The 23,550-nt window shown below is 38.9% G+C and overlaps 1 protein-coding gene across 1 annotated transcript in view; it reads left to right on the forward strand.

Annotated features, from left to right (window-relative positions):
• The window catches only part of LOC150077565 (metal cation symporter ZIP8-like), a 106,916-nt gene that overhangs the window by 22,364 nt on the left and 61,002 nt on the right, over positions 1-23,550 (forward strand). Inside the window, exon 4 of the mRNA XM_090386818.1 lies at positions 15,873-15,998. Within this exon, the coding sequence (XP_090242944.1) occupies positions 15,873-15,998 (126 nt within the window). The remainder of the gene's footprint in view (positions 1-15,872; positions 15,999-23,550) is intronic.

A 23,550-nucleotide genomic window follows, 5' to 3' on the forward strand; every position in this document is an offset into this window, starting at 1 on the left:
GGTGCTTTTCTTACATTTAACTTCAACAATTTCTCTTCCACTTTGCTCTCGGTTATTACAAAATCATTAAGTATCTTGCTACAATTTGATAACCTTCTGCCATTTTCAAACCTTAATAATTCCTCACGTGTGAATATAGATGCAAAATACTCATTCAGTTTGTTTGCTATCTGAGCAGGATCATCAATAGTTGAACCATCGATGTCAAGTGGACCGATCAGATTCATCCCCTTCCTTTTAGAGTTTATATAAGTAAAGAAATCCTTGCTGTTTTTCTTAGCATCTTTTGCCAAGGATTTCTCGTAATCTGCCTTCGCCTGCCGAACCTCCTTTGTGACCTGATTACAGATTAACTTATATCTGCCATATGCTTCTGAGTCGCTTGATAATTTATATGCATCCCATGCATTTTTCTTCTCTGTTACGAGTCTCATTAGTTCATTTGACAACCATTTAGGCCTAAACCTTGAACAATATTTCTTAATAGGTATGAACCTTTTAGTAGCTTCCACGATTAATTCCTTGAATGCTTCCCACTTAGAATTTACTGTTGGTAACATCGTCAGTTGATCCCACTGTACAGAATTTAAAAACTGTTGGAGACCACTGTACTCGTCTTTACGGAAGCAAAAACCCTTTCCTTTACCCCTGATAGTAGTTAAATCTTTAAGTAAATCCCACGTCAGTACACTGTGATCACTGCCACCTAGTGGTTCTTTTATCTGCAAATTCCTAATACATGAATGATCACTGCTGATAACCAGATTATGAATATTACTTTCTCTGGTTGCCTCTCGAACATGCTGCTGCAGAAAACAATCATCCAATAAATCCACAAAAGTCTGACTAGTGTGTGAGTGTCCAACCATGAAATTCTGCTCTCGAACATGCTGCTGCAGAAAACAATCATCCAATAAATCCACAAAAGTCTGACTAGTGTGTGAGTGCCCAACCATGAAACATGAAATTCTCTGAGCATTGTAAACAGGTTGCAAGGAAGGCCCATGGTGTCCTATCGATGATCTATCGAACTTTTGCAAGTAGAGATAGGGACGTGATAATCCCATTATATAAGGCTTATGTTAGACCACACTTGGAATACTGTGTTCAAGTATGGAGACCGCACCTGAAGAAAGACATCGAGCTTCTTGAAAGGGTGCAAAGAAGGGTAACTCGCCTGGTGAGATCGGCAAAAGGGCGTCCTTATGAAGAAAGACTTCGAATATGTGGGTTGCAGAGTTTGGAAACTAGACACCTTAGAGGAGATTTGATTGAGGTGTTTAAGGCTCTGAGAGGCATCAGTAAAATGAATGAGGACAAAATTTTCAAGATTATAAATGATGCTAGAACTAGGGGACATAAATTCAAGTTACGGGGGGAAATGTTTAGATTGGATTGCAGGAAGTTCTATTTTAGCCAGCGAGTTATAAATTACTGGAATAAGTTGCCTTCATGGGTGGTAGAGGCCGACAGTTTGGGGAAATTCAAAGGGCATCTGGATAGTACTTTCGGGTAAGGGAAGCACATAGGATGATAGGTTTAATTTCCTTTTTATTTATTTTTTATTTTATTTTTTTTTATTTATTAATTATTATTATTTAGTTATTTATTTATTTATTTTTTTTTTTTTTTTTATCATTGTTTTGTTCGGATTTTTTTTTTTTTTTTTTTTTGGCTGGTGCAGCATAAGCCATAGGCTTTCTTGCACCATGCGGCCGTTACTAATACTAATACTAACCCACAAGTTCCAGTCAATATCTGGGAAGTTAAAATCCCCCATTATAAGACATTCCGATTTACTAGCCCACTCTATTTCTCTGTACAATTGTTCATTGTACTCATTCAAGTCATTAGGTCTATAACACACTCCTACTCTTATTTTTGCTTTCGCAGTGCTTATGTCACACCAAACTGACTCAACAGTGAACTGTTCATCTATATCAACTGGATGCACTTCTTTTGATTTTATGTTTTTATTTATTAACAGCATAACACCTCCTCCCTTCCTATCCTGTCTATCCTTTCTGCACACATTGTACTCCCCAAATTCCACTTCGGCATTCCTTATATCTGTGTGACACCACGTCTCTGATATCCCAACAATATCCGCCTTTGATGTCTTGACCAACACTTCAAATTCATCAAATTTATTTACTATACTTCTAGCATTGGTATACATGCACCTATTCTTATTCTTAATTACTCTAACACATCCCATATACCCACCTGTTTCACGATGACTGCCATCCGTCCCTGAAACCCCCAACACCCCTTGCTCCAGGTCGCTACTTATTCTAATAGAATAAGTGAGATATACCTTCTGTACTTATTAAATGTACATTAGAAGTTTCCACCAACTTGAAGAGAAAAGAGCCAACCTTGTAGTTTTTTTTTTTTTTAACTGCTAAATACATTCCTCAGAAATTTTTGGTTTACATCAGGACTATTGTACCATCTGACAGCAAAATGTGTAATAAAAACGCCTTTTTTTAGATAAGGCGTACATCTAGCAAGATACACTCATCTTCTTACCCATAACCTGGTCTTGGTAGTTCTCCCTCCCTTCATTCCAATTAACACATTACTCACTCATTTTCTCTCTCTCTCTGATCACGTATGGCAGAGTAGAGGCAGGAAGATTGTATAGTAGTGGACCCAGATGCCTCCTGGAATGTAATGTTCAGTCTGGTGGACTAGTGGCCAGCCTGTAGAAACTGTTTTGAAACCATACCTTCAAAATATAACTACAGTGATGCTTATCATAACCTCAAAAGGTGATTTATACTGCATGACTTCGAGAAAGGAGCTTTGCTCTGGATACCAAACGTGGTTTTCTTGCCACTTCAAGCCTTCATTAATTCTTTTGGCAGTGAGTTTGTCAAATATGTGTGACCTTGGAGAAAGAGTTCGTCTGGCTGTGCAGAGTGAGCTTGTTCGTGAAATTTTGAAGTTTATAAAAATAAAACTTTGTATACAAATGCTTTTAAATATTAATTTATTTTTATTTTGACCTGATTGCCAAGCATTAGATTAATATTTTCAAAAATATCCCCCCCCCCAATTTAAAAAATAAAAAGTATTTTCTCGCAATCCTCTATTAAAACTGTGGATTAATAGTGGATTAATATTGGCAAAATTAAGACAGTTTGCACATAAACAGACACATTATTTGAAATGACTCTGAAACATTTACATATCATGAAAGGGTTTAAGCAAAGTGGTGATACTGCAGTGGGTAATGAGAGTCATCTATCACCTAATATTGCCTAGTGGAATAGAGTATCTGACCAACCCTTTGTGTGGTTAAGCACTGCTCAGCTTGACTCCTGCTTACATCGGTCCATGTCTTGGGTGGTTACTTTCAGCATGCAAAGATTACTAATAATCCACCATTGTGAAGATGCAGGCGGAATATTTTGCAAAGTTAGATTTGCCAAAACTTGACCCACTTGACTTGCAGCCCAAGGTTTAAAGTAAGAACCCAGAAAGGAAATCCACCTTTCTTTATTTAATATATATCATAATTACTAACGAACTCTACTGACTTCAACAACTGCTTGGTCACTGATGGCACCGCTCCTACCTCCACATGGCAGGGCCAGTAACCTGGGGAAAAATAACCCTCAGGGTGAAAAGGAGCAGAAATGGAGGCCAGTGAATTTCCATGTTTAGAGTGGAAGAGCTCTGAACAGTGACAATCATGAATCTGATCCTGACTTCTCTCTCTCTCTATTGAAGATTTTTTATTTATTTATTTATTTATTTTACCAGGTGTTCCCTGCCAAATTACAATACCATACATACAATATTTCAGTAATTAACTATATGATATCGGTGTAGATACACCATAGTTTACCCATAAATTTAAGCTACGTATGTAGTGTAATAGGCATCATTTAATTATATCTCATATTGTGGCTGCTTTCACAACGAGATACCAGGTATTGCACTACTTTGAATAAGTAACACTTCTCTAGTAGAGAAGACTAGAGAAGTGTTACTTATTTATTCTCAGTGGATACCACCACCCAGACGGCACCATTTCAAAGCTGTTGGCCTATCATCGGTGGGTGTAATTTATTATTTCACAATTTGTAGACCAGGCCCCAGGGGGTCATTATTGCGACTAGTTCTTACCAATTTTTTCCACAAGCAGTATTTCTTTTTAACATTGGAGTATGTATGGTTTCTTTTTAATATGTGCGAACTGAATATCAAGCTTGCAGCTTGATATTCAGCTTGCAGCTGGTGTTCTGTTCTGTCACTCTGTTTGCTCCATCGATAAGCCTTCCTTGCCCTGAAAGTTTCTTTATACATCCTTGTTAAATCAGACCTCCACCAATTGAGAGCAGCATGCTTAGTTTGGCTCTACTTCATTGTTAGCTCAGATACACTATATAACCAATCCTGCACCAGCCAAACAACCCTAGTTCCATCAATCTCTCCCAACAACTCTGGAATTGTATGTATGCTCAATCTATTCAATTCGTTGTCAAAAGCAGTTTAGCCATACATAATGAAAATCTGTGTCACTGCCATTCATAAATTCAGACCCTGGTCTATAATGGTCTTTAATTTCAAACCTAATGACCCTGTGGTCACTGGAAACCAACCAATTATTAATGAGATCTGATCCATACATGCTTGAGAGTGTCACATCTATATTGGACTCATCATTAACATCCAAAAAGTAGTATGTTCTGACTGCTTGTTATGTATTATTGGGTTATAACAACTCATAACCTCCTCCAATAGACTTTCTCATCAGTAACTGAGCTGTACTGCAAAGTGTTTTTAGAGTTTGAACATTAGAATAAAATACTGTAATGCTCAAGTATTTGATTAAATACAGCTATCACTGCATGGAGGTGAAGTGTGTTGCTTGATGCAATCAAGCAACACACTTCACTTCCATGCAAAACAAACAGTCATGAAGTACTTGCTAGCAACAATTCTTGTTGCTAGCAAGTACTTCATGACTGCCATATAGCTAATAGGGTTCTTGAATGCAAGCCAAATCTACTTGCTCCCAATTACAAACTACCCTCAGCTCACCAGCTGCTACCTTTGATCCCTGGGCATTGATCTGAATTATCTTCAAAACATTCCAGTTTTCACTTGTAACAGTTCTGCCTGAAAAAAGTATACAAGAATCTCCAGCATTGCATTCCTGATACTGCATTCTCTGTCAGCACAATCTGTGAGTAAGCTTTCCCCTTTCATTATTCAGAAATGCCTCGAAAATGTGACAGGTTCACTGAAAATGGTGAAACGTATCCAAACGGGAGATTTATTAATAGAGACCCCCCCCCCTCTTACCGAAGACACTCTTAGCTGCTATTATAGTTCACTTCTTTAAGTGGAATTCTGATTCACACCATGCCACACAACACACCGAATCCTTCCAAGGGAGTGATCACTGAATGGGATCTATTAAATGTTTCTGAAGAAGAAATAGTCCAGGAAATAAAAGATCAAAATGCCACAAAAGCAAAAAGAATCGTGATATGAAAAGATGGTAACTCAGTCCCAACACTCAATGTTCAGCACACCTAATCTAAATTTACAGTCAAACAGGTTACCTAAACTGCTGTGTTCGGCCCTTTATGCTGAAACCTCTAAGATGCTACAAATGCCAGAAGTTTAGTCTCTCCCAGATAGCATGCTGTGGAGAGGTAACATCTTCAAACTGTGGGTGCAAAACTTATATACAAACAAAATGCAAGGGAACAACCACAGTGTCCTAATTGCAGGGTCACCATCCAGCATACTCCGAAGATTGTAAATTCTGGAAGTTAGGAAAAAAAAAATACAGGATTGAAAAATAGTTTCTTACTAAGAAGCAAGAAAACAGGTTAAAATAATTATGCCTAAATGCACTTATGTTGCCGCTACCCACAGTCACCAATCAATAGCATGACAGACGGAAGTGTTGATCTCTCCAGCCACATTGAACTCAGACTGGGTTTGATAAGTACTCTCAATTTAGCATCCATCTAAACTGCACCCAGTTGACTTAAGCTAACTTGTCATTCACAGTTCCATCCCCAATGCCTGCTCCATTGTAAAGTAGCAGAGAAACCTCAAATATCAGTTCCTGTTGAAGTGAAAGAGTTGCACCATTCAAGCATGGATACAAATGATATTAACATTCAAGAACTGCTTGAAATACAGATGATGATATGGATGATAGCAATGACTCATTACATTTTTTTCAGAAAAAAAATCAAAACTTGAATGTTATAAACAATTCACTCATAAAAAGCAGACAGATTCATCATCCACTTACAGAACCAAATAATGGAACACATCATACAATGGCTTTTGCAGCAACATCAATGATATCCATGAACTAATTCTCTGCTTAAATCTTGTTGTTGCCATGTGCTTACAAGAATGCAGTTTTACATCCCAAGTCTCGTCTTCAATTAAAAAATTATACTACCTTAGGCAAAATAGATCGGATGCTATTTGTGCATGCTTATTGAGGAGTTTGTTATTTGTTGTTTGTTTGTTATTTGGTTCTTTTAGGATAGTTAAATGGTAAAATAGTTAAATGGTAAATTTCCTCTAATATCTATTCCACAGTTAAGCTGTGGAATAGATATTAGAGGAAATTAATTTTCTCCAGATCAGTCTGATAACTAAGGCCATATTACTTCAGGGATATGCGGTGGTCATTCCCTGACCTTTCCGCATCCTCCGTATTTGGTGGTTACAGGTTCGAACCTCGGTCTAATCAAGAAGCGTGTGCTACGCACTGCTGCTCCTGGCTATGGAGGCGCCTCATTGAGGAGTAGCCATATTCTTGTATTCAAAGTTTCCTCCAGACGCATTCCATTGGAAACCTCCTTAGAAGTCATTGCAACACGTGTAGTAATTGGTATTGCTGTGACTGGTCTCAATTTATCTCTCTCCTAATCATGTGTATACTATTTGGGAAATTGAAGATCTTGTTTTTCATTGCCATCTCCATTATGTTTACTAGATGACTTTAATTCACACCACCCATTATGGGGTTCCACCACTCAAAAAGATGCAGAAAACTTACTGAAATGTTGATTGACAGCCAGAATTTAACATTATTGAATACTGACTCTCCTACCGAATCAACCTCTGCAGTGACCTTTTCGTTTGTTCTCCAATCCTCTGCCTAAGTACTGATTGGGTAACTCTTAATGATCCTCACAATGGTGACCATTACCCACTAATATGTAAAATTCAATCATGCTACTGCTTACCAGCAGATAATCTAGTAAAATGGAAGTTTTACTTCCATTTTACTAGATTATCTGCTGGTAAGCAGTAGCAAACTGGATAAAAAGCTGACTGGATAAAACACAGTAGGTCAAGCTCATTCGACAACCATATCATCTAGTCCTGTTCCATCAACCACATTACTGAACACAATAAATCAAATACTAAAAGCTGAAACTGCTGCCATTCTGCAATATCAAGTCAGATATCAATGAAAATTAAATTACTGGTGGACTTGTATTCAATGATTGCAGCAAGATTGCAACAATGCAAAAAAAAAGAGCAAAACAAAACATGGAATCATTCTGCAAACATCCAACCACTTCCAGTCTTATTAATTATAAGTTACTTGGAACAAGAGCCTATTATATCAGACAGAAGGGAAAAAAGAATCTTTGATTAAATTCCCTTCTTCATTTAATAAAAATACCGTTATCAGACTGATCTGGAGAAAATTAAAATAGTTAAATGGTAATTTTTTTTTTTTTTTTGATATCTATTCCACAGCTTAACTGGAATGTACAGGAGCTCTCTACTATCTCAAGTGCACTAGTAACGTACACCAATGAGCCAAAATATTATGACCAGAGAGTCATTATGCAAATCGAAGCAACTGCAGGTGAACTACGGTGCGTGCGCATTTCGGGACACGGTATAAAAAAATACCTGATACTGAGCTCCATTAATCAGTATTACTCTTGTTCTTCCAATGGGAAAGGCAGTGGACCTAAGCGAGTTTGACAAAGGCCAAATTGTAATGGCCAGATGACTTGGTCAGAGCATATCCGAAACTGCACAGCTGGTGGGATGCTCACGGTAAGCCATGGTTAGTACCTACCGAAAGTCGTCTGAGGAGGGGGGACCCACGAACTGCCAGTGAGGTGTTGGACGACCATGGCTCATTGATGCTCAAGGTGAACGACGAATCTTCCAGATGGTACTTGGCAACAGAAGGGCGACTGTGGCGCAATTCGGTAATTGGAATGCTGGTGATGGGAGTAATGTGTCATAACACACAGTACATCGAACCCTGCTGAAAATGGGGCTGTGTAGCTGCAGGCCACTCCATGTGCCCATGCTAATCATAGTTCACCAGCGACAGTGCCTACAGTGGGCACGTGAGCATCGAAACTGGACTTTGAGTGATTGGAAGAAGGTTGTCTGGTCCGATGAATCATGTTTCTTGTTGCACCACGTGGATGGCCGGGTATGTGTGTGTGTGTGTGTGTGTGTCGTTTACTTGGGGAAGTGCTGGCGCCTGGATGCACTGTGCGACGAAAACAAGCTGGTGGCCAGTCATTCGTGTGCCGGGCACTCTGATGTCTACCACCTACCTAAACATCATTGCTGATCAGGTACACCCTGTCATGGCAATGGTCTTCCCCTCTGGCAGTGCTGCTGCTGTCTTTCAGCGGAATAATGCGCCATGCCACTCTGCCTGGATTGTTCGTGACTGGTTCGTGGAACATGAGGAAGACTTCCAGGTATTGCTCTAGCCTCCAAATTCCCCAGACATCAATCCTATTGAGCATCTGTAGTTTGTGTTGGAACAGCAACTCTGATCTGTGGCGTCCCAACAACGGAAGCTACAGGAGTTAAAGGATCTGCTAGTTACATGTTGGTATAGATACCACAAGGCACAGTTAGTCATTGGCTGACTAACTGGATTTCAGTTAGTCAGCCAAAAATCAACTGTTATCCATTTCTGCAAATTGCAAACTATGCATATAGATCTGATCATATACATGAAATATGTACTGCTGACAATAGCCAAAAGCTTTCCTTTCCTAGGTGGACCGAAAGATAAATTTTAAAGACTATATATCAAACTTCTGTATAACTTATCTATTAAAATCAAGTATACTTAGATCTCTTTTATTCACATCATCAACAGACACTGCTGCATCTTTATAAATCTCCTGTTTAGTTATAATCAGATTATATTGCACCAGTCTGTGCTTCAGCCAGACAGTGTGCTTCGTAAATTGGATGTCATCCATCTTAAGGCACTCTGTATTGTGTTAGCAGCTTTTAGAACCTTCTCAGTATATAGCTTATATGCTGAAGCAGTGGAACCTCCACCACATTGAAGGAAACTACTTTTTTGGTTCTTATGCATTTTGGAGTCTACCCACCCATCTGAACTGGAAAATATTATTTGATCCATACTGTTTATTACCTGTGATCTCAAACCACTTAAGAATTGGCCAGTTGGAACTAGAATGTGAGATCTTGCTGAAATATATAGACAACAGCTGCAACTCAACAAAAGTATAACCTTTGAACTTCCCTGTACACCTTTTTTTTGTTAATATTTTTCCTTAACCTTTCTCCTGCAAGAACATAAACAGTGACTTCCAGTGCTTACTTACGTTACAAAAGATATATGCTTCTCATAGTGCTGAAAATAATAATAGATGCCAGGTATATACAGATGGACCAGAGACTGAGCGTTTAGTAGGTGTGACATTGATATTTCCAATCTTTCAGGTTTTGAAAACTGTTCCAGTCATCTTTACTATACTGATTGCTAAATAGTATGCATGCAATCAATTGCCTCTAGAGGGCATTGAAAGACTCCAACTTTTTCCTTCCCTAATATATATATACACACTGACTCTTTGTGTGCTATAAAGGCCCTTGGCAGAAACAAAAGCACTGCTTTACATCCACTAGTAAATTATGTCACAAAGAAAGTAAAAAAACTACATGAGCTAAGTCAAGATGTAATGATATGTTGGATTCTGCATAGGTATCATTGGTAATGATAATGCTGATTGACAATTTCCAAAAAGAGAGAATTTCCAATTTCTCCCTTTTACAGACCTCAGATCAACCTTCAGAGAAAGGAAAAGACAGGTATGAGTGAAAATAGTGGTGAGATAATGTATTGTGCTGAATAAAGCCCGAGTTGCATATTTGAGATTCCAAATATTTCTTATCTACTTCTGACTCACTCGACGAAAAGATGTAGTTTTAGCAAGATTAGGGATTGGACATAGTTTTGTTACCCACAGGTTTTTTTAGTAGGCGGTGAGCCTCCACTATATCCAGCCTGTAAAATGCAACTTTTGGTACGACACATTCTAGGAAATTTTCAACACTTTGAATAGTAATAGCCATATAGTGCAAGGAAGCCAAAGGCTTTTGCTGTACTGGCAAAAAAAAAAAAAAAAAGTAGATAAGAAAATACAAATTATTTGCTTCACTCCTCGCATTAGCATTAGTAGAGGCATTCGAAGCAAGAAAGCAAGCTTATACAGCATCAGCCAAAAAAAAAAAAAAAAACACTTCCACTTCACCCCTCTGTTCGTTTGAAATACCTGTCCAGCTGAGCCTTAAACTTATTTATGCTATCAACTTCCACGACAAGGGATGGAAGTCAGTTGCACCAACCAACCATCTGCTGGCTAAAGGCAAATTTCCGCACGTCTATTCTACATCTGACTTTCCTCAATTTCAATTTATGCCCTCTCAGGTGATTATTCTGAGCAAGAGGAAGAATCCCATCAGCATTGAGCATGCTCAAACCATTCAAGGCTTTATACACCTCTATCAGATCACCTCCCTGGTGCCTAGTCTACAGACACTCTAATTTGCAAAACTTAAGCCTTTTCGTAAGAGCAACCCTTTGTTCCATTCACCAATCTTGTTGCCCTTCTCTGTACTCGTTCCAGCAGCTCTACATTCTTCTTGAAATGAGGCCTCCAGACCTGTATACAGTACTCAAGGTGTGGCCTGACCATTGCCTTATACAAGGGAATAATTATCTCCTTATCCCTGCTAGAAAAATTCCTGTATATCATTGACAAGACACCATGAGCTACTCTTGCAGCCCGTCTGCACTGCTCAGAAAACTTCATATCTGCCTGCACAATTACCCCACAGGTCCCTTTCATTCTCTACCACTGTCAGTGTAGTACCACAGAGTTGATACACGTTGCTCTGGGATTGCTGTTTCCCATATGTAGTACTTTGCATTTGTCAATGTTAAACTTCATTTGCCACCTCTCAGCCAATCTGCTCAACCTTTCCTGATCCTGTTGCAGCAGCATAGTGTCAGTAGTGTCCTTGACAACCTTGCCAACCTTTGTATCGTCTGCAAACTTGGACATTAAGCTTGATATACCATCATCAATATCATTTATAAATACAGAAAACAATAATGGACCCAACACTGAGCCCTGAGGGACTCCACTGATAACATTAGTCCACGATGAGCAGTGTCCATGATTACCACTGTCTGTCTTCTCCCCCGCAACCACCCCTTTATCCATAGCAGCAATTTGCCTCCAATGTCACACTGCTCCAATTTGTGCAGCAGTCTTCCATGTGCAACAGTATCAAAAGCCTTTCTAAGATCCAAGTATATAATATCAAAGTTATTCCCTGCATCCAGTTCTTTTGTGACTGCATCATAGTATCGAATCAAATTGGTCAGGCAAGACTTTCCCTTAACAAAACCATGCTGTGTCCGAGCTATAACTGAAGTCTTGTCTATATGATCTTGCAGTGCTTCTTTAACCAGTGCCTCCATTAATTTTCCTGGAACAGAAGTTAAACTCACAGGTCTATAATTACTTGTGTCAGCCTTTGATCTTCCTTTGTGAATTGGGGTCACATTTGCACATCTCCAGTCTGCTCCCCTGAGTCCAAGGAAGCTCTCATAATTATGACTAAGGGTTTGCTTACTTCCTTTGCTGCCTCCTTTAATATAACTGGATAGATCCCATCCACCCCAGGTGCCTTTCTTGTGTTTATCTTCAACAATTTCTCCTCCACTTTACTCTCAGTTATTACAAGATTCTCTAGCTTACTGCCAGAGTGGAATACACCTCTGGCATCAAGTGGACCAATCTGATTCATCCCCTTCCTTCTAGAGTTTACATAAGTAAAGAACTCTTTGCTGTTTTTCTTTGCATCCCTTGCCAAAGATTTCTCGTAATCTGCCTTTGCCTGCGTAACCTCCTTTGTAACTTGGTTACAGATCAACTTGTATCTATCATAGGCTTCTTTGTCACGTGTTAATTTGTATGTATCCCATGCATTTTTCTTCTCTGCCATATGTCTCATTAGTTCATCTGACATCCATTTAGGCCTAAACCTTGAACAATATTTCTTAGTTGGTATGTAAAGCCTAGTAGCTTCCAAGATAAGTTCTTTGAATGCTTCCCATTTTGAATTTGCTGTTGGTAACATCATCAGTTGATCCCACTGTATAGAATTTAAATACTGTCTCAGTCCATCGTAGTCACCTTTACGAAAGCAATAACCCTTCCCTTTACCCCTAATGGTAGTTACCTCTTTGTGTAAATCCCACTTCAGCACACTGTGATCACTTCCACCTAGTGGTTCATTTATCTGAAGATTCTTAATGCATGAAGAATCACTACTGATAATCAAATCAAGAGTTATTACTCCCTCTAGTTGCCTCCCGAACATGCTGATGTAGAAAACAATCATCCAATAAATCCACAAAAGCCTTGCTAGTGTGTGAATGACCCACCCCCAAATTCCAGTCAATATCTTGGAAATTAAAAACCCCCATTATAAGACTCTCTGATTTACTGGCCCACTATTTCCCTGTACAGTTTCTTATTATACTCATCAGAGTCATTAGGCCTATAGCACACTCCTACTCTCAATTTTGATCTCCCAATGCTTATGTCACACCAAACTGACTCGACACTGCACTGTCCAGCGATTTTGACTGGCTTCACTTCCTTGGATTTTATGTGTTTCTCGACTAATAGCTTAACTCCTCCTCCCTTCCTATCCTGTGTGTCCTTTCTGTAGACATTGTACTCCCCAAATTCCAGTTCTGCATTCCTTATATCTGTGTGACACCATGTCTCTGATATCCCAACAATATCTGCCTTTGATGTTTTGAGCAATACCTCATATTCATCAAATTTATTTACTAAACTCCTAGCATTAGTGTACACGTAAGTATACACCTGTTTCTATTCTTAGCTAACCTAACACAACCCATGTGTTTACTTGTACCGCAATGACTCCCAGCAGTCTCTGAAATATCCTGCATCTTGTTTTTCAGGCTTCTGTTCATTCCAATGGAATAGATAACTATCCAGTTGACCTTTGAATTTATTCAAACTGTCAGTCTCAATTACCTGCAAAGGCAACTGTTCCAGCAGTCAGCAACTCAATGGCTAAAATAAAACTTCCTATAATCTAGTCTAATCCTCTTCCCCTGCAATTTGAATTTATACCCCTGAGTGTGGGAATTCTTTCTAACAGTGAAAATTCTGTCTTCATTCATTTTACTAACCCCTCTCAGAGCCTTATAAACCTCAATGTTCTTGTTTATACTCTGGCACGACCACCAGGTCAGTGGAATTTACAATAAATCAATCAATACAAATGTTAATCTTATTTATCGGTCACGGGCTTGAACCATGGTCCACTCAGAGTGTGTGTGCTACTGCACTTACACTCCTAACCACTTGGCTGTCAGATCATATCTTAGGTGTGTGGCTACTAACCTCCGTAGCCCACATAATCAGAGTCGTTCCTCATATGGTCATCCTTTTGCCGATCTCACCATGCATGTTTGCCTGCTTTTAGACCCTTTTAAAAAGCTCAATATCTTTTTTCAGGTGAAGTCTCCATACTTGAACACAGTATTTCAAATGTGGTCTTAGAATTGCTTTTTACAGTGGAATTATGACCTCCATATTTCTACAGGGTAATGGTCAATAAATTGTTGATAGGACACCATAGGCTTTCCTGGCTAGCTGTTTACACTGCTCAGTAAACTTCATATCTGCCTATATTATAACTCCCAGATCCCTTTCTTCCTCTGCTGTTTTTAGTTCACTCCCACCAAACATAATTTATTTTGGAGTTGCTATTTCCCAACTGTAAAATCTTACATTTTGCTGCACTAAAATGTAGCTGTCACTTTTCTCACCATTCTTGCAGCCTGTTCAAGTCATTCTGAAGGAATGCTGCTTGGAAATGATCATTAAGTACTCTACCATTCTTTGTTATCTGCAGATTTTGACATCAAGCCTTCTATCCCACTGTTGATGTTTATGAAAATCAGAAACAACAGTGACCAAGAACCAATCCTTGGAGGACCCCATGTCTGACTTTACACCATTCTGAAGAAATTCCATTAGTCACAATGGTCTGCCCTGCAGCCACCCAGCAGTCCCAACATGTTCCAGCTTATACAGTAATCTCTCATGAGGACTGAGTCAAATTCCTTTCTAAAATCCAAATAAACTATATAAAAATTGTTCCTTACATCCAGTATATTGGTGAGTAATTGTGTCAAAATAGCCTACTAAGTTAGTTAAACATGATTTCTCCTTAACAAAACGATGCTGTGTGTTATTCAGAATGCCACATCTATCTAAATGTGTCTGTATTGCACTCTTAATCATTGCTTCTAAGATTTTCTTTACCACTGAAGTCAGACAGACTAGTCTGTAGTTACTGACTTTGCTCTTAGGACTACCTTTATATATATTGGTCATATGTTGGCACTTCTCCAATCCAAAGGAATTTCTCCTAAGTTCCAAAGATGCCCTCATAATTAACTTCAAAGGTTTGATTCACCCCCAGGTGGCCTCCCTGATAATTAGAGGGCATCAATTCTAGGAGCCTTACTTGCCTTTATGCTCAAACGTTATTTCTAATAAACAGTAATCTGTAATTTCAAAATCACTAATTTCATATGACTCAGCCTCATGGCAGTCCATCAGAAAAGGGTCTTTCCAATCCTAGGCACAGCATATCCATTAGCACTGTCTTGAATACTTGGAAATAAAGCCAATATTAATGAGCTTTACAGTTATCTTAAGGACAGCTCACGGGCTTCTGTTGGTGATTATCACATTGTATAAGGAAATTGTTAGACTGTACATTGACTATTGCAAACAGGTTTGAAAGCTTCATTTTAAGGTTGATGTGAATCTGCTGCAACAGGTGCAGAGAAAAGCAACAAGATTAGTTAAGGACACAAATGGCTTCTTTATTTTATGAAAGATTCCAGTTCTGCAGATTGCAATGCTTGAAAAATAGGCACTTGTGAAGAAACCTGGGTGAAAGTGTTTAAGGCTTTAAATGGATTGAGTAAACTAAATGCTAATTGCATCCTATCTCTTTCTCAGTTATGCACAAGAGGACATAAATTAAAATTGAAAAAGGATGGTTGTAGAATAGACATGTAGAAATTTCATTTAGCCAAAGAGTGTTGTTGGAAGTGGGTAGTTTATATAGTATTTATTATTAGCAGTAGCAAATGATGCAAGGAAGCAAACTTACACAGCATCTTATAAAAACCTACCAACCTCATCTGTCCATTTCCTGTAATAATTTCTATGATTATTCCTTAAATTTATTTAAGGAAGAATTATAGAAATTATTAGCCTTTTCCAACAGATGCAACAATTTAACCACAGTTAAGAGAAATTATTAGAAGGAATGAGCAAAGAAAGTGGAGATTTTTTTTTCCCCATGAGTTTGTAATAAAAACATACTATATATATATATTCACTTTTTCTGAATAACTTTAGATAGTTAGCTTTTTTTGAAAAAAATGTTTCCCTTTAAAATTTTAATGTAGTTTTTCTATTATTTTTATATAGACATTTCACTTGGTTGGCCAAGATGCAGAGCATAAGTACCTTTGGAAATCTCTTATTATTTTTGGAGGCATTTATTTATTCTTTCTCAGTGAGCATGTCATGAAAATAGTAATAAACATCAAAAAGGTAACATTTTATTAACTTAAGTTTTATTAATTTTTCAGAGAAGGACATTACATGGTTGTTCATAATGAATTATTTTTAAATATGAATAACACGAATTAAACTACATGAAGTTGTTATTATGGGAATTTTATTGTGTACAAGTATTATATTAAGTTGAGTTCCTCCATAATGGCATAAAACACATCTAAAAATGTGAGGAAGAGAGATTGAGACAGAATAGTTCCTAGAAAATATGAAGCAGGCCAGTGAAATCTCTAATAGGGAAACTGGGACAGTGAATGTTTCTTCCAAGAACTCTCTGTTTGGGTTATAGGTTCTTGATTGCCACTGTTAGAATCTGGATTCTAGTAATGCTGCTGCTGCTCATGGACTTTCAGGAATAGGGTAGCTTGCCGGTTATGGGAGTTTAATTCTCATGCACCACTTTGGTCCCTGTGTTGGCCCAATCAGAATCAATCACCTGGGAAGCCTATTTGCAAGGGTTCAACTGTGCTCCAAGGTCTCATTTCCTTTGGTCCTGAGAGTGTCAAGACCTGTTGGATTTATGGGTAGAGTATCTATGCATTTCTGATGTCCCACTTGTGTGCACACCACCTGCCAATTTGTGAGTGGGCATTGCCTTGTGGGTGGAGTACCTTAAAGTTAACAAATTTTTTACTCTACTTTTATGATTAATTCAGAATTTTGTTTTTCTTCCTCTGGGACCTCTGCTAAGTCCCTATCTGAAAACAAGAAAGAAAGAAGGAAGCAAAACAAACAAAAAAGAAATACTGAACAGCAGCTGCAGTGCTATCTGTACCTCATTACTATGCAACTAAATTGAAGCCACTGCTATTTAGTTTAGATATAAATAAGATATTTGTTTATTAATAAATCTTCCACGAACCATGGCCATTCTTGAACTTGTAAAGTTAGTATTTTTTTTTTTTTTTTTATGTAAACCCCAAACACGAGAGGTATTAGGTATTAGAACCTATAGTACTTAGTACTGTGCTTGGGTTGGAGGTTCAGAAAACAAAAGAAAATATTTGTTGACATTGAACTTGAACTTCTGTAGACTGTAATTTTCAGGAATGTGTATGAAGGAAGGTTGTTCCAGAAAACGGCAGTTGAAAATAAACGAGGAAGATAAAAAGTTGGTTAGCATTTAGCATTAGTAGAGGCATTTGATGCAAGAGAGCAAGCTTATGCAGCATCAGCCAAAAAAAAAAAAAAACCCACTTCCACTTCACCCCTCTGTTCGTTCAAAATACCTGTCCAGCTGAGCCTTAAACTTATTTAGGCTATCAACCTCCACCACAAGGGATGGAAGTCTGTTCCACCAACCAACCACCCGCTGGCTAAAGGCAAATTTCCGCACGTCTATCCTACATCTGTCTTTCCTCAATTTGAATTTATGCCCTCTCAGATGATTTTTCTGAGCTAGAGGAAGAATCCCATCAGCATTGAGCATGCTTAAACCATTCAAGGCTTTATACACCTCTATCAGATCACCTCGCTGGTGCCTAGTCTCCAGACACTGTAATTTGCAAAACTTAAGCCTTTCTTCGTAAGAGCACCCCTTTGTTCCATTCACTAATCTTGTTGCCCTTCTCTGTACTCGTTCCAGCAGCTCTACATCCTTCTTGAAATGAGGCCTCCAGACCTGTATACAGTACTCTAGGTGTGGCCTGACCATCGCCTTATACAATGGAATAATCACCTCCTTATCCCTGCTGGAAAAATTCCTGTATATCATTGACAATACTCCATGAGCTACTCTTGCAGCCCGTCTGCACTGCTCAGAGAACTTCATATCTGCCTGCACAACCACCCCCAAGTCCCTTTCATTCTCTACCACTGTCAGTGTAGTACCACAGAGTTGATACGTTGCTCTGGGGTTGCTGTTTCCCATGTGTAGTACTTTACATTTGTCAATGTTAAACTTCATTTGCCACCTCTCAGCCCATCTGCTCAACCTTTCCAGATCCTGTTGCAGCAGCATAGTGTCAGTAGTGTCCTTGACAACCCTGCCAACCTTTGTATCATCTGCAAACTTGGACATTAAGCCCGATATACCATCATCAATATCATTTATAAATACAGAAAACAATAATGGACCCAACACTGAGCCCTGAGGGACTCCACTAATAACATCAGTCCACGATGAGCAGTGTCCATTGATTACCACTCTCTGTCTTCTCCCCCTCAACCACCCCTTTATCCATAGCAGCAATTTGCCTCCAATGTCACACTGCTCCAATTTGTGTAGCAGTCTTCCATGTGCAACAGTATCAAAAGCCTTTCTAAGATCCAAGTATATAATATCAAAGTTATTCCCTGCATCCAGTTCTTTTGTGACTGCATCATAGTATCCAATCAAGTTGGTCAGGCAAGACTTCCCCTTAACAAAACCATGCTGTGTCTGAGCTATAACTGAAGTCTTGTCTAAATGATCCTGCAGTGCTTCTTTAACCAGTGCCTCCATTAATTTTCCTGGAACAGAAGTTAAGCTCACAGGTCTATAATTACTTGTGTCAGCCTTTGATCCTCCTTTGTGAATTGGGGTCACATTTGCACATTTCCAGTCTATGGGTACCTCCCCTGAGTCCAAGGAAGCTCTCATAATTATGGCTAAGGGTTTGCTTACTTCCTTTGCTGCCTCCTTTAATATAACTGGATAGATCCCATCCACCCCGGGTGCCTTTCTTGTGTTTATCTTCAACAGTTTCTCCTCCACTTTACTCTCAGTTATTTCAAGATTCTGTAGCTTACTGCTAGAGTTGAATAGACCTCTGGCATTCCCCTCGCTGAATAACTCCTCATGTGTGAATGTCGATGCAAAATATTCATTTAGTTTGTTAGCTACCTGAGCAGGATCATCAACACTTGACCCATCAATATCAAGTGGACCAATCTGATTCATCCCCTTCCTTCCAGAGTTTACATAAGTAAAGAACTCTTTGCTGTTTTTCTTTGCATCCCTTGCCAAGGATTTCTCGTAATCTGCCTTCGCCTGCCTAACCTCCTTTGTAACTTGGTTGCATATCAACTTGTATCTATCATAGGCTTCTGTGTCATGTGTTAATTTGTATGTATCCCATGCATTTTTCTTCTCTGCCATATGCCTCATTAGTTCATCTGACATCCATTTTGGCCTAAACCTTGAACAATATTTCTTAGTTGGTATGTAAAGCCTAGTAGCTTCCAAGATAAGTTCTTTGAATGCTTCCCATTTTGAATTTGCTGTTGGTAACATCATCAGTTGGTCCCACTGTATAGAATTTAAATACTGTCTCAGTCCATCGTAGTCGCCTTTACAGAAGCAATAACCCTTCCCTTTACCCCTAATGGTAGTTACCTCTTTGAGTAAATCCCACTTCAGCACACTGTGATCACTGCCACCTAGTGGTTCATTTATCTGCAGATTCTTAATGCATGAAGAATCACTGCCGATAATCAAATCAAGAGTATTACTCCCTCTAGTTGCCTCCCGAACATGCTGATGTAGAAAACAATCATCCAATAAATCCACAAAAGTCCTGCTAGTGTGTGAGTAACCAGCCCCCAAATTCCAGTCAATATCTGGGAAATTAAAATCTCCCATTATAAGACACTCTGATTTACTGGCCCACTCTATTTCCCTGTACAGTTCCTTATTATACTCATCAGCGTCATTAGGCCTATAGCACACTCCTACTCTCAATTTTGATCTCCCAATGTTTATGTCACACCAAACTGACTCCACACTGCACTGTCCAGCGATGTCGACTGGCTTCACTTCCTTGGTTTTTATGTGTTTCTTAACTAATAGCATAACCCCTCCTCCCTTCCTATCCTGTCTATCCTTTCTGTAGACGTTGTACTCCCCAAATTGCAGTTCTGCATCCCTTATATCTGTGTGACACCACGTCTCTGATATCCCAACAATATCTGCCTTCGATGTTTTGAGCAATACCTCAAATTCATCAAATTTATTTACTAAACTCCTAGCATTGGTGTACACGCAAGTATACCTGCACCTGTTTCTATTCTTAGCTACCCTAACACAACCCATGTGTTTACTTGTACTGCAATGGCTCCCAGCAGTCTCTGAAATACCATGCATCTTGTTTTTCAGGCTTCTGCTCATTCTAATAGAAGCAGTGCAAGAATCTCTTTCACCTCTGCCAGTGGCTACTGTCAATCTATTGGTCTTTTTCTCCCCCCAAGCTAGCAGTTTTCCGACCCACCTAACACTGCCTCGATAGCATCAGCAAATATTCTTGCACCCTTTCTATTCAAGTGTATCCCATCCCTGTAGAAGCAATCTCTCCTGTTAACAAGTACAGTCCAGGCTGAAAAAAATTCTACCCCTTGAGCCTTGCACAATCTTTCCAGGGCCGAATTGATCGACAAGGCTCTCATCATATACTCCCTCCTATCGTGTCTGGGCAGAATTGCAGACACTTTCAAATTCAACCCTAATTCTCGGCTTTTGTTCAACAGTGACCTGTACTTGTTAAGTAATTCTGCCGGTCTCCTACTCTTAATATTATTAGTGCCAACGTGTACAACTATATCACCTTTTGTGCCCTTAAAAGATGATATTCGCTCTACAACGTCATCAACCTTTGCCCCTGGCAGACATACCCTGGTCCTGTTCCACCTATCTTTTTTACAAAGCATGTTCCCCGTTTCCCTGACAATAGAGTCGCCAACAACTACTAGTTCCTTCGGGACCAGCGCATTCTGCCTTAGGGGTTGTCTCTGTGTCATGCGATGCCCAAGTGCAAGCTCTGGCGTTGATGTGGGCAGCTGAGAGCTTGATGGTTCTGTGAGTTTGAAGTTGGACAGTAAATGGCTGTTGGCATCATGTGTTCAGACTGTTTTAATAGAGAGAGCAGGAATTATAGAAGCCAATTCAGAAGAACAGTGCCTATAGAAATATCTAAAAAAAAAAGAGGCATTCAGCAGAAACAGGATGTGTATGAGGCAATGAGTGGAGAGACTGTTAGAGATGAATCATTAATTAACCTAACTGCCCTCTTCAGAATGGAATCAAGAAGCCTGAGAGAAGTTTTGAGGGCACCACCCAAGATGTGGGAACAATGTTCCGTGGTAGGGCAGATTTGCGATTTGTACAGAGTGAACAGCTGTTTGGAAGAAAAGTAACGCCGAGAGTGAAAGAGAAAACCAAATTTTTTAGATACAGAGGAAGCAATATTTGTAATGTTCTTGTGCCGAGAGAGAGAGAGAGAGATTAGAAGTAACGGTAATCCCCAAAAGAGATATATCATTTTCCCTAGAAATTGGAGTGTCACCAAAGATAAGCATAGGAGCAGAAGAATCCTTTTTGCGAGCTATAAGACAAGACTGAGTTTTAGAAGGATTGAAATCAACAAAGTTGTCTTTGCCCCAATGGAGAATTACCTGGAGATCGGCATTTAAGGAATTGGTAGCAGATTTTTGAGAAATTGAAGCTGATTGAGCAGAGCAAGGTTTCTCAAAATGGAAAGTGGAATGCAATGTGCTGTCATCGACAAAACTATGGATAGGATTTCCAGTCAATGGAAGAAGGTCATTAATATACAAGAGGAAAAGAGTGGAGGAAAGAACTGAACCTTGGGGGAAACTGGCATTAGTTGAAAAGTTAGAAGACAGAGAGCCATCTACCATCACCCTCAGTGAGCGATCGGAGAGAAAACTGGATAACTAATTACAAAAAACAGTTGGCAAACCATAAGATGGAAGCTTGTTTAGAAGACCTTTATGCCAAACAATTGAAAGCCTTTGAGATGTCAAGAGCAACTGCTTGTGTTTCACTGAACTTTTCCATTGAATTAGTCCATAAATGGGTAACATAAGCCAGAATATCACCAGTGGATCGACATTGACGGAATTCATACTGGCGATCGTTGATCAGACGGAAGGTTTCTAGGTAGTTTAAGAGTTTGTGGTTAATTGATTTTTCCATTACTTTAGAAAGAGTAAAGTAATTGCAATGGGATGATAATTGGATGGGAGGGATTTGTCACCCTTTTTAAGAACTGCTATGAGCAAATTTCCAAGCAGAAGGAAAAACAATTTTGGAATAAGAAAGTGAAAAAAGGTGGCAAAGAACAGGAGTAAGTTCAGGAGCACAGGTTAAGAACAAGTGGAGAAATACTATTGGGACTTGGAGCTTTCTTAGCATCAAGATTTGTCAAAATACTACTGATATCCTTTTGACGGAAGACCACAGGAGGCATCGAATGGAGCGTGTTGGGAATGGTGGGAGGTGTTTTTGAGTTGGAATTAAAATGGGATGCTATCAGGTCAGCTTTATCCTTGGCTGAAGTGATAACAGAAACATCTGGTTGGACAGAGGTGGGAGCAGAGATGGGCAAAAGTTGCAGCCAATAGCTTTGGCAAGAGACCAGAATGCTCGGCTACCATTAGGGCAAGAAGCAAGTTTTCTACTCTTAGCCCATTTATAATTTGGACTAATTAATAACTGCTTTACAATTGTTGCGAGCTTTGGTGTGGCAGAAAATGAAACTGAAGAATTGAAAATAAGCCAATTATGATATGCAACATTCTTCTCTTGAATAGTCTTAGTACATTTATTGGAAAACCAAGGTTTAGATAAAGGATGAGATTTTAAAGTGGGATAAAGGATTCCATTCCTACAAGAATAATTTCACTGACACAATCTGAGCAAACGTTGACATTAGAAGTTTTGAAACAGTAATCCGACCAAGGAAAAGAAGAAAAGAAATCTTGCAGGTCATCCCATTTTGCATTCTTGTAATGCCAAACAATATGAGGTTGGGAATAGCCATGAGATAAAGGCTCCATTTGGAGAAAAGAATCACCAAGTTGTGATCTGAGGTGCCTAAAGGACCTCTCACTTTGACCATGTACTTAGAAGGGTTGTTTGTGAGAAAAAGATCAAGTGTGTTGGCTGTATGGTTAGGATTGTCTGGTATTCTTGTAGTTAAATGAACAATCTGTGCAAGGTCATTAGTAATTGCAAAAGCCTCAGCATCTCGATCAGTTGGGTTGGTGTGACTAGAAAAAGGAAGCAAGCTGGAGTTGTGAACATTAAAATCAAGGAAAATTACCTCACTGTTAGGAAAGTTGGACTGGAGAAAGTCAAGTTGCAAAGAGAGGAAGCACTGTAGTTTATAATTATTTATTTTAGTTTAATTTCTTATTCTACATTTTTTTTTACTTTATATTTTATTCTATTTTATTTTTTTAATATAATTTAATTTTATTTTTTATTTTAATTTATATTCCTTTATTTCATATCACTGAGCATAATCTTTAAAAAAAAAATGTGTCGGCACCATACTTGGCTAATTTGAGGGACATTTGAAAAATTTGTGGCACAAAGGGTTTAAATTTGAAGTCTGTTAGCATATCACTTTGTAACATAGTCTCTTTTGGAGTATGCAACATATTGATTCCAGCTGCAAAGAAAGTCTTGGGCTCCAGGAATCTATCCAATATAGCAATGGATGCCAGTTAGGTATTTTTTCAGATTAGGAAATAGGTGAGAGTCCAATGTTGCTAGATCTGGTGAATATAGGCAAGGATACGAGATTTC

The sequence above is a fragment of the Mastigoproctus giganteus genome, chromosome 12 (assembly GCF_048544385.1).
Source record: "Mastigoproctus giganteus isolate SK-2022 chromosome 12, ASM4854438v1, whole genome shotgun sequence".
NCBI classification, from domain to species: Eukaryota; Metazoa; Arthropoda; class Arachnida; order Uropygi; family Thelyphonidae; genus Mastigoproctus; species Mastigoproctus giganteus.